This window comes from Hirundo rustica, chromosome 14 (assembly GCF_015227805.2).
Source record: "Hirundo rustica isolate bHirRus1 chromosome 14, bHirRus1.pri.v3, whole genome shotgun sequence".
NCBI lineage: Eukaryota > Metazoa > Chordata > Aves > Passeriformes > Hirundinidae > Hirundo > Hirundo rustica.
Genome location: NC_053463.1, coordinates 14,184,203 through 14,196,564, shown reverse-complemented (window position 1 = coordinate 14,196,564; position 12,362 = coordinate 14,184,203). Strand labels below are relative to the sequence as shown.

The window sequence follows — 12,362 nt, the reverse complement described above, 5'->3', positions numbered from 1 at the left end:
ACAGACACTCTGGCTTCGTGCAACATTTGCTTTCTGTTAGTGGAGGCTGTTGTGGGTCACATGGATTTTTTTCTTAAGATTATTTTTAACTTCCAAAAGATTAAAATTGTATACACTGACTTTTCCTTCTGTTTTCTACTTGCTGCTGAAGACAACACAAAACAAAGGGCACTAGGTAGAACGAAGCTCAAGGGCTGGGTTAGCAGTGCTCTGTTCTGCTGGTACCTCTGGAAAGAAGTTCCTGTGTTTGCCACTTAGAAGAGCAGAGTAGACTCAAATCACAGATCTAGGATGGGGAGGTCTCAGGTTTGGGCTTAAATAGCTCACAGATTTCATTGGGAACCTCTGCAGAGCACAGTAGGGTTGGAAGCTGTGTCAGCCAGGCTGCAGTGCCTTGCAGAACTGAAGAACCAGTGCAAAGGGCAGCACAGGCTGCTCAGCGTCTGCACTGGCTTGTTCACATCCAGCACGGGATTCCTGCCAGCACTCAGCTGTGCTCCTTTCACATCAGGCAGCAGGCACACGGTGGCTGGACCTCAGAGCTGCTACTCCAAAGCAGAATGGCAGCGATGACCTAGGATTTTAGCTTTTATATTTTTCAGATCCTGGTTTAGTGTGTAACTCTAAAATGTCATAGCCTGTCAGCTACTGTTCTCCCATTTCGTTCAGGCAAAACAGTTCCTCTCTGGGCCTGGAACTCAAGGACCCCTCACCATCTCAGGCCCCGAGAGACGTTAACAACAGTGATTTAGGGGGACAACTTGGACTAAATAACTTCATTACCTGAAACTGTAATTGGAGGATTAACCTCTGATATGTAAATGGACCAAACTTATGACAGTGTGAAAAACTCGTGACCATCATCCACCTTGGGTCACCAGAAACTGATGCCTTGGAGTGGCTGCCTAAAACAGAGGTTAGACGAGATTAGGAGAATAAAAGCGGGTATTCACTGAAGGCCTTCAATAAATGCCCGTTTTTATTCTCTTAATCTCGTCTGGCCTCTGTTTTAGGCAGCCCCTCCAAGGCGTCAGCAGCACGTGAAACAAAAACGAGAGAGCGCTGTTGACTGAGGCTGTTTGCCCTCCCTTTGCCTGTGCAGTGGCCTGTTCTGCGAGACGCCGCCGCCCATGGTGCTGCTGCAGACCAGCCCCTGCGACAACTACGAGTGCCAGAACGGCGCGCAGTGCATCGTGGCGCAGCACGAGCCCGTGTGCCGCTGCCTGGCCGGCTTCGCGGGACAGCGCTGCGAGAAGCTCATCACCGTCAACTTCGTGGGCAAGGACTCCTACGTGGAGCTGCCCTCCGCCAAAATCCGCCCGCAGGCCAACATCTCCCTCCAGGTTTGTCACGCGCTCCCCCGAGCAGTAATACCTCTAAGGTGCGTGTGTCTTGTGCTAACGGAATGGGCTGCCGGCCAAAATCCTGGAAAAATCAGTCAATGTGTGAGTCACTTGTCTGCTCTAAAATCATTGAAATGTGAAGGAGAGGCTGAGGCACCAGTGTACATTTGTGGGCACACAGCCAGCCTCCAGAATCTCTCCACACTCTGATTCCCAGGCTGGCAGTACAACCAGGGATGAGTCAGGAATGCTCCATGTCTCCCTACTGATTCACAGTGTTGTGTTTCATCCTGTACAACTTGGTGTTTAATGTCATGATGCTTCTGAAAACAGGCTGCTCAGAATGGCCTCTCTGGACAGTATTTTACTTATTCAGCAGGCAAAAGGCCTGGGATTTTGTTACAGCCTAAGGTTCAGAAAACAGAAGACAGAACCAGAAAACTGGTTCTCATGTGAAATGAGAAGTTGACCTTTGTGTATGAGCCTTCCCAAGGGTACCAAGATCTTTTTGTGCCTCCTGGCTCTTGAGCTCGTTGCTGCTCCTATATATGATATATTAAAGTATATTTGAATTGCATATATTGGTTTGATTTTAAATACAGGTTTATTTCTTTTATTAATCATTCTCAAGCAACCTTACGTGGTTATGAATGTTTCACAGGTAGCCACGGACAAGGACAATGGCATCTTACTGTACAAAGGAGACAATGATCCTTTGGCTCTGGAGTTGTACCAAGGACATGTGAGGCTCATTTATGACACCCTGAACTCCCCACCTACCACAGTCTACAGGTAAGCTCTGCTGAGACAGTTGATTTCTAAAACTGGTGGAGGAGGGGTAGGATTTTTCTAAGCAATGTGCATTGGAGAAAAACCTTTTATTTTACCTCGAGGTATCTTTTTTATGCATGTAATTAGATGAGAAAGTCAGAATAAAGACTCAGCTAGAGGCTGCATGGGTAAAATTGACATTTATTGGCAATACCAGTGATGCTGTGTCCACCTGTAATTGTAGAAAAATGAGTTTTCCAATCTACTGTAGAGTATCAGTTTCTGGTGAATTTTGTCCTTGAAATAGTTCAAATTAATCAGTTTCTTTGTTGATATCTAGCATTAAGTGGCTGTACCAAGACAGAACAGTGAATGTGCAACTACAGGGCTAGACTGCCTTGAATAGAAGGAGAAGGGCTGAACTCTTCTACGGGGTGAATATTTTTAAAGAAATTCTTGTCTGTATCAGTAATAACTGCACAACCACAAAAAAGCACAAATGGCAAAGGTAAATTGTAGGCTAGTTTGACCTTCAGACACTTGGCTTTTGAGGATATGAAATCCACAGGTTTTATTCTCTAGTCACGAGAAAGAAAAGCAAATGTTGAAGTGAAATCCACGCATGGAGATATTTCTGTAGGAAGGAGGGATGTGCTGCCCTTTTTGTCCACAGTTCCTTCAGCATCCCTCTCCCCTGGTTGTTACTTTCAAGCCCTGTTGCTCCAGTTTGCTGTGAGCACAGATGCTGTTGTGACCACACAGAGCATTTTGGGTTCAGCACAGACTCCTGGCACCGTGTGTGCAGCAGGGCTGCAATTCCCAGCCCACCTCCCGCCGTGGGGAAGAGCATCCTGCTAGAGCGAGGGACAGGATGGATGTCACCACGCATCACCCACCTCGTACTTGCCTCTGAAAGTTTTCTCAGCACTTGCTAACACTTGAGCCTCCCAGGGGAATTTTCTTTAGGACAGTGGTGACATTTTTAAGAAAATGAAAACATTCTGTATTAAAGCAAACTGGATAATACCAATGCAGACATGTTGCAAGGAGGAGCACTGGCTTGTCCCCTCTAGGAATGAAGGAAGTAGCGTGCCCGTGGTTTTCACCAGCTGGATGGATAAGGTGTGAAAAACGTCTCTGTGTGTGGCAGCTGATCCTAACTGATCAGCTGTTAGAGCAAAGCTGAAGTTGATAAACAGTTTTATGCCGCTAATTAGAAGAGAGGGAAAGCTGGTTATGCGTGTGGGCAGCTCAGGGGGTGACAGGTCCATGTGGATGTTTGCTGCCCATCGGCACGGCGTGGCAGAGTGGGGACAGGAGCTGCTGCCACCACCACGAGAACAAGGCTCCATGGACCCGCGGGCGCGGTGTCCCCGCTGTCCCCTCGCCCTTCAGCGGGCTCAGGGAGGAGGGCTCCGCTCTCACTGACACCTCATTACCATGAGATTAACGGGCCCTTCGCTACGTTCTGTGCGCCCTGCTCCGCCGCCATGGGAAAGGAGCTGCTTAATACGGTGCCCTTTCTGAAATGTCACGCTAATCTTTTATTAGTTTAAGGAGTGGAGCAAAATGGGATTAGCATGGAGCTCGATGGGAAAAGATTAGGTTGATTGAGAAAAACTGCAGCTAAAGAATGTCAGAAAGGGCCTCTAAATAGATTAAAAGACTTGTTTTCCTTAAAGGCTGAAGAAGGAGCAGGAAAACCTGCTTGTCCCCTTAAAACATAGGATTTAAGGGTAGAAGGCATAAGTGGATCAGGTTTGACCTCTCTGTTTGACTTTTAGCTAAGGCATGAGCTCTGTTTGGCCTAAGACATGGCTTCCAGCTTGGCACAGAGTTTTGACAGGAAAACACCGAATAACAGAAAATCCCCCATTTCCTTTAGTAGCTTGGACAATGGTCAATTATTTCCATTATCCAGGCATTGGCCATCATTTCTAAATTGTGTCACTAATACCTTCTGGATTGTTTAGAGGCTTTCTCAAGGGAAATTAAAGTCTACTTATACCTGGACCTGGTTCCCATGAGTTCATCTGGACTTTTATTTGCATTTTCTCCTAACCTGCATTTTGATGAAATGAATGGCTGGTTCAGTGTGATGCATTTTATCTCGATCTGAAGAATTTGGGAAACTCTTTTCTTCAATTTCTACAATTTTCTTTTGTCATTAAAAACAAGGTTGCCAGGAGAACCTGTAACATCCTGGCCTCACCACTGGTAAAACAGTTTGCCTTCCCTATTGCCTCCTCCCTGCTGTCTTGTTTAGACACCTCATTTCAGTTTCAGTCTCAGTAAAAGTGGACTGTTTGCCTTTGCAAAGCTCTGTTGAAAGACTCTTAGATTAATTTTCACAGTCAGTATCATGTTCCGCTCCCCTCCAAAGCAGTCCACTTTTTGGACTAGATGAGCAGGGCTTTGGCTCTTGGTTTTCCCCAGAAGAGTCTGCCAGAAGAGGAGGAGGCCTTAAAATGCTGCCTGGTGGGAGCTGTGCCAGCTACAGCTGCAGGAAATCTGTCACTGACCCGGTCCTGGGTTGTAACTGAGATGTTTTGCTGGCTATTTCAGGTACTCCCAGGATGGGATGTGAGAAGTCATTGGCAAGCCACATGATCTGTAATTCCTCATCAGAGTGTCCATGATAAGATTTATTAATAGTACTTACGAACAGTAAAATTAGCAAAGTACTTGGCTAATACAGGTAATTTCCTGTAGGGATAAGATAAAAGCGGTTGTTTGGGAAGCCAGCAGTAAGTCAGTCACACTTGGTGGTATTTTTCCGTGGTATTCCACAGGGATGAAGCACTCCACGTGTTCCAGTGGCAGGCTGTGCCCCTGCCCCGTGGGACAAAGCTGGGGGAAGGTTTGCACCAGACACAGGGGAGCTCTCAGCTTGCTGTGAACTTCTAGAGTGGCTCTGCTGCAGAGCTGCAGTGGGGAATGCAGGGCAGGGATGTGCCCGAGGAGTGGATTGCCAGGAAAGAGATGCTCTTTTTAACTCCTCTGGGGAGGCAGGTTGTCCTTGGCTACCAGAAGGAACCTGTTCCTGTATTTTAATCGCTCCTCTGAGCAGATTGAACCAGAGCTGCATTACAAAGTCAGTCTGGAAAAGCCCAGGATAACTGGCTGTACATTCAGGTTTGCTTAACGTGTTTGTCCCTGTGGTAGGTTTGGTTAGAAAGGTTAAAGGTGACACTGGGCTTCTCTTTCATTCTAGTCAGGTAAAGGTCAGCACATATCCAGTAGAAATGACTACCTAAAATTCACTGTCATTTATGATCAAGTTAGAGAGAAATACAAGTTAATCCATTGATGTAGTATAATATAATGCAATGACAGAACTCACCCTTTAGGAGAAAATCTGACTGATCTTTTACTGGAACCTGTCACTTGTGAGCTGCAGAAAAATGGTTTCCTGGACATCAGAGTAAAGCTGTTGCAGAAGATCCATTTTTGACGTAGTATTCCTAGTTATTGTTTCTTTTATTCTATTTAATTATTCTCTACGTGGACAAATGAGAACAGGAATCTTTTTCTTAGTGCTTTATTGCTCTCCTGGTTCCTGCACTGCTCAGAGTTACTCTTCCATGCCATGACAGTATACTTGGTGCCAGCCCAACAGTGAGTTAGTGAAATGAAGTAAATCTTTTACACAGATGCTGTACCTTAATATAAAGATGCCAACGGGTAAGGAAATTACTACCACAATCCGGTTGTTAAAAGTTTGAATTAACAAAGAGCAGTTAATTCCATAGTTCCAGCATTCAGCCATGGACATTGTTATCTGTTTAACTGTATTCTGTAGGGAGAACTCCTTATTTTCAGTCTTTTTTCCCACATCTGTTCCTTGAGCCAGAGATAAGACTTACTTATAAACTTTTCTCTGATAGATTTTATGCTGCCATACAGTCATATTGATTTGGATGCTGAAATAATTCTTCCTAATAGAAATGGAAAACAGAACTTTGACACCAACTGCTGATGCAATTCCCTCCAGAGTTTCCAGATTGCCATGTTGCACACAGACAGTCATATCTGGTAAAGAGCAAGATGCAGGCGTCGTTGGTGTAAAATCATATGTTTTCATGCAGGGTTCCTGACAGCAGTGAAAAAGGAGGCAGTTAGGAAAAGATAAGAATGAATTATATTTGTCTTTCTGTAGAGACTACACCCAAATTGCATTATAATTCCTTTTAAAAGTATCCTTGCATAATCTACTTTCAAAAATGCTACATCATTAAAAATATTCCTTGTAGATTGTATCATGCAGTTCTCATGCTCTGGCTGACTCTTACATAGCATAGATGGATGTTCTTGTGGTTAAAGCAAAAGGCCTGAAATAAAGGAGCTTACATTCCTACTGTATCTGTTGCAGATGTGATGACTGCGAGGCGACAAATTAAACCTGGTTCTCTGTGCACGCTAAAAAGTAGAGAAAGGCAGAAAAATAGAAAAGGTGTTTCAGAAATGTGCTGCAGGTCTCTAGAGGGTGAGGTTCCTGCTCCCCTGTCCTTCCAGGCTGTGGAAAAGCACAGGGTTGTGTGGTGGCATCTGCAAACTACTGTGCCCTTCCACTCCCCTGGGCTCTGTCCGTGGCTCTGGAGCCTGGGAGCTGCTGGAACTCAGTGTCCAGCACTGTCCCTGGACATGCCACTGCTGAATGGATATGCTGTTCCCCAAAGGATTTTGGTCCTCTACTCAAATTTATGCTGGTGCTGAGGTTGAACAGTTGCTTTGGTGGTGGAAGAACATCCACACCTTCACAGAGAGGGATTTTGTGCTATTGTCTCTTTAGCTGAAATTGCTTATCTGTGGAAAAGCCTGGGAGGCTTTATTAATTCTCTGCCTTCTGGGGAGGAATGTGCTGGAGGAGTGAAAACATTAATTATTCCTAGGATCTTTATTAGAGCTTGTCAAACTCAGTTTTTGGCAAAAGTATCTTTGCAGAGTACACTGCATGATTGGTCCTTTACTTCCTAACACCTTCACAGTCTGCTGCAGCCTGTGCTGTGCCCGTCCCTGGTGGGATGCCTGTTTGATACTCTGGATGGGCTCTAAATAGACTGGTTTTCAGACATTCCTGTGAGGCATCACTGAGCTCTTTACAATTCTGCATATTTGCAATTCATTTTGTTCTATCACGCGCTCTTATTTTTTCCAGGTACCCCTTAGGGATTCTGTATCAAATATAATGAAAGAAACTGGCATTAGTCTCTGACCTGCACAGGAAAAATTGTAAAATTTGAATGGACTTATACATCTTGCATGAGCCAAGGCAAAGGACAGCCAAGCTGCTTTTTGGGGGCGTTTTTTGCCTTTATAAAGGGCTCTGGTGTATTTAAATGGGAGAAAAATGGCAAGCATGTGAGTTCTTGTCAAGCTATAAACATTGCAATTCCCTAGTTTTTCCTGGATTTTTGTGCAGTAGGACAGTGAAAATGTAAGGTCAAGACCTTAAAATATGGATTAACTTTCATCATTAGGTTCAGATTCAAATATTTGCTTTCATGAAATACAGAAACTTTTTCCTGCTGAGCAGAAGCTTAGGAAGGGTAAAGTTTTGTCTTTCAGGCTGCTGAAGGACTCAGCAGGCAAAATCTTGTTAAGCTGAATTAATTTTTTTCTTTGTAAACCTCTCCAGTATCTCTTGCAAGAATGACAGTCTCTCATCTCCTCTCTCTCTGCCTCCACCCAGCTCATTCTCTGCACTTCAGTGTCCCAATACCCAGAAGCTGCAAACCCACACTTCATGTCTCACATATCTATAGGGTGTTTCAGAGCAAGCTTTTTACCAGAAGAAAGCAAAACCTTTCACAAAGTGAGCCAGTGCTGGCCTGTCTGTGGTACCAGGTACAGGCAGTTAGGAACGGGTCGTCTAAAGCCACTTGTCCTGTGGTAATGACAAAAATAAAAGATACATTCTCTGAGTGCCAGGTCACCTTATTCAGGGGCCAACATCTGGAGCTGTGGGTCTAAGCTGCACTCAGGCATGCAGTGTCAGCAGAGGCCGGGCTTAAGAAAGATTGCAAATATGTTTTAAAGGCATTTTCCTGCTATACCATAGGCCATTGGTCCAGTAGTACATTGCCAGAGTTGATTAATACTGATTGCATCAGAGGAAGGTTGAAATGTTTTCATAATAGACAGTGATGGAATAAACCTAATCATAGTCAGAATGACTTTATAAACTTCCTGTGCACTAATGACTGGCTCATGTCTTGAATTGTGAGGTTTTTTGCCTTACAACAACATGTAGCAAGCTAATATGTTTATTTTTTCCTGCCTGTAAATTTCTTGTGAACATGATGAGTAACACAAAGTTTAGATGTGTACCATGTGTGATAGATTCGTATCCCATCTATCCCAAGTGCCGGGCTGGCTCTGGATCCAATCGATGCAGCCTCTGTTGGAAGCAGCACACGCAGACCTGGAGCTGAGGGAGATGGTGGAGGTGCAGGAGGGGTCTGTGCATGCTTATTTCAGTGCTTCTTCCCAGCAGGGAAATGGGAGCCACAGCTCCCCCAGTGCTGGGGGGAAAGGTGGACATGGCAGCTGCTCTGGTGTCTGTCAAACATCGATGGGTTTGGTCACTTCTGTGGAAGGAGAGGATCCAGCTATAGGTATGTTGCTATAGAGGAGGTGAAAACAATTTGTAAATAGACATGACTTTTTTTTCCTTGGGGCTTAGCCTCGAATGTCAGGTAAAACCCATCATTCTCTGTTAATCGTGCTCTGTAGTGGTCCTGCTCCCTGCTGCTAACAGGCAGACACCTCACATTTTCCAGAGCTGAGAAGGGGATAGATGGTGTAAAGTGTTGCCTGATGTAACAACCCGGTGAAGGCACCTGGTGGATTTTCTCATCAGAACCTGCCATTTGATAACCAGCTGAATGGCAAAGCTGTTTTTCTAGAGGGTGGCCCCGTGCACCCTGTTCTGTTCCAAGCCCTGGTGGGGCCAGGGGCTGTGCCACAGCCTGTCCTGGTGTGTGACACTCAGCTGTACCCATGCAGTGCTGGGGAGGACGGGGCACTCAGGCTGCCACCGCCCTGCTGCCGTGCCAGGGCCTGCCTTCCCCTCTGCTCTGTGCAGTGTCATTTTAATAAGGATACCGGATTTCACACTGACCCAGTAGCACTGCAGAATCTCTGACTTTTATTTTTGCACTCTGTATTTTGTGGCTTTGTTATTTTGTCTGATGCATGTCACTGTGAGGACGCCAGGACGTGGTAGCTCGTGACACCACCGTGTGCAGTGAGGAGCCAACGTATCCTGGTGGAGAGGGTGGGCAGGGAGCAAGGCTCTGATCTGTCACTCAGGAGAGGCCTTGGACTTGAGGAGTGCATTCCAGCTGGCTTTACTGCCATTGCACTTGCTTTAACAGATCCTCAGCAGAAGGAGGTATCCAGCTCTGCTGGTGCGAGTGCAGGAGACAGCAGCATCTGCTCCCTGCAATTTCTGCTCCCTGCAATTTCTGCTCCCAGCAATTTCTGCTCCCAGCAGTGGGGCTGGAGGGAGCTGTGGGACCTCGTCCAGGTCAGGAACACTGTGAGAATCCACTGCAAACATGCAATGTTTGCCCTGGCTGGGTGTCTGACCCTTTTATGAATCATCTAGGGAAAGGGGTCGGGATTGTGTTAATTGCATGTTGCAGGGGTGTAAAAAAGGTCCTTGCATTTCCCTTAGAAGGTTTGTAATACAATGACTTTCACTGCTGGCAGGGGTGCTGCAGGAGTTGAATTATGGCTGGAAATTAGATATGCATAGCCTGGCCAAACGATCATTAAGGGAGATACAGTAATCAGCTGCCAGTGTTCAAGGGCTGTAAACACCAAGAAGAGAGAGGTGGTTTATTTGGGTGGTCTACAAAGTTGTATGTAGGAGAAAAGGTATAAAACCAAGCATATTGAAGTGGAGGTATCAAGGAAAAAGCTCTTAATGTTGACTACTCTCAGCCTAAAAGACCTAACACTCAAGTCATGTAAAACAGGATTGAACATAACAAAAGAGTGTATTTCAAGCTGAAAGTGAGCTTGAGTGCTTTAATATTCCTTTCACCTCTTATTTCCCTAGTCCTGTGTTTCATTAGCATTTTTCATACTTTTTTCTCAACATGTGGTTTTTATTTAGCTCCTGAAGATGATAGTGCTTGAAGTGATGTGTTATTGTGGAGGTAGCACAAACACCACTCCAATTATGATTTTGCCTTTGTTGCCATGGAGAAGTTTAAATCTATTTTAGGCCAAGGACTGATTATAGCTGGAACTTATGGTAGGAGGTAAGTGTAGCTTGGAAAGGTGAGAACCCATCACTGCTGGTACCCGCAGTCAGCCTGGCACAGTGTGAGTTTCACAGCTCCCAAACTGCTGACATCTCAGCACAGTTCCCTGCAGCTCTCACTTTGAGTTTTTGATTTTGGTACCTCTCCTCTGGTGCTGTAAGCTCCTTAAGCTCTTTTGGATATGTATTTTTGTTTATTCACTTCTACTTCAAATGTTCTCAAATATTACTGAAGTTCAGCATTCCCCATGGTTTTCAGCCCCTGTCTCTTACCATCCTTGTGTTTCCTTTGTTTTGTGTGTCAAATGAGGCGTGTCCCCATTAAGACAGAGGTCAGGAAAATCTGGAGACTGTAGCTAATGAATTAATGTTCTCATTTGCATAATTGATGGTTATATATCTCCTCAGTGACATGATTTGCTGTGATACTTAAAGCTATTTTTGGTTTTGATTCCTCTGCCCTGCTGTTCTCTGCTGTCTACAATTAAGGTATATTACTAGACAGTGAAAAAAAAAAAATTGACCCTAAAGCCCAAATTTTACAAGTTCCAATTGAATGCTTTAATCCTTTAAAGCATTTCTGTTCACTGGCATATTTATAGTGGCTCAGCTCTAAATCTCTCATGGGTGTTAGAGCAAGGGGAGTCAGTGTTCGAAACATCTGTGTGTGCTTGGGGGTGGAGTACAGGGGAAAGAAAATATATAGGAGGGAGAAGAGAAATAGCTGAAAAATGAGAGTGGAAATCAGTTCTTTCCTGTATTCTCTGGGGTTTTATGTTTAATACACATCCCTTTCCCTTCACTTCTTTGTGTTCTGGAGTCTGAGCTCCCGGCAGAGGCCATGTGCGCTGTGTGCAGCGTCCTGTGCATGGCTCCGTTGGCTCACCTGGCCAGAGCTGCTCCCTCCCACAGGAAATGTTAATGTCTCTTCCACAGAGCCCTCTCCAGTGGCCTCCCTTCCCTGTGAGGGCAGCTCCAGGGGAACAGAAGGTGCTGGACTCAGGGCTTTGGAAGCTGGGCTCTCCTCACATCCCAGCATTTTCCTCTTTTTTTGGTCAAATTTGACCAGATGCCATGGCCAGCTCTCCATGAGTGTAACCTCAGTGAGAGCAATGTCCTGGGCTGTGCAAGGCGTGTAAAGTGAGCTGTGAAAAGAGGAGTGTGATGGAGAGGAAAGAGGAGGGATGCTGCAGAGACTGAGCACAGTGGGGGAATGCCTGACCAGGTGAGCCCTCACCAGCTGCCGACCACAACCCAGGGCAGCAATGCCTGGCTCCTGAGCAATCATTTTGTGTTACGGGGAACTTTCGATTCTTTTTGCCACTTACATTTTAGTCAGTTTGGTAATTAAATTCCTGGAAAGCCTTGCTTACCAAGTGTTTACTCTTTAATCGTAATTCCTCCCCTTTTTTCAACAAGGATGTGTAGGTAACTATACAATATCCAATGGCGGTGGCACAAAATGCTGAGGTTGGAAGTCAGCTGGAATTTCCTGACTGTATAAATGGGTTGGAAACATCTCAGGAGCGGCACATGGTTTGTTAGCGGCCCGGGAAAGGCAGCTGGGGCTGCTCCAGCGGCCTTGGGGCTCTTCCTGCCGCACCTTTCGAGTGTCCCTCGTTGTGCTCGCACGGGCTGGTTCGGTTTCACCATGACACGGAGCAGAGCGGGCCAGAGAGCGGGGCAGGGAGCGGGGCAGGGAGCGGGGCAGGGAGCGGAGCAGAGAGCGGGGCAGGGAGCGGGGCAGAGAGCGGGGCAGGGAGCGGGGCAGGGAGCGGAGCAGAGAGCGGGGCAGGGAGCGGGGCAGGGAGCGGGGCAGAGAGCGGGGCAGGGAGCGGGGCAGGGAGCGGGGCAGGGAGCGGAGCAGAGAGCGGGGCAGGGAGCGGGGCAGAGAGCGGGGCAGGGAGCGGGGCAGGGAGCGGGGCAGAGAGCGGGGCAGGGAGCGCGGCAGAGAGCGGGGCAGGGAGCGGGGC

General features: G+C 46.4%; 1 protein-coding gene across 5 annotated transcripts in view; it reads left to right on the top strand.

Annotated features, from left to right (window-relative positions):
• The window catches only part of SLIT3 (slit guidance ligand 3), a 519,844-nt gene that overhangs the window by 493,347 nt on the left and 14,135 nt on the right, over positions 1 to 12,362 (top strand). For all 5 annotated transcript variants that reach the window (XM_058422439.1, XM_058422441.1, XM_058422440.1 and 2 more), the window contains 2 exons: positions 1,103 to 1,343; positions 2,005 to 2,135. In XM_058422439.1, coding sequence (XP_058278422.1) covers positions 1,103 to 1,343; positions 2,005 to 2,135 — 372 coding nt within the window. The remainder of the gene's footprint in view (positions 1 to 1,102; positions 1,344 to 2,004; positions 2,136 to 12,362) is intronic.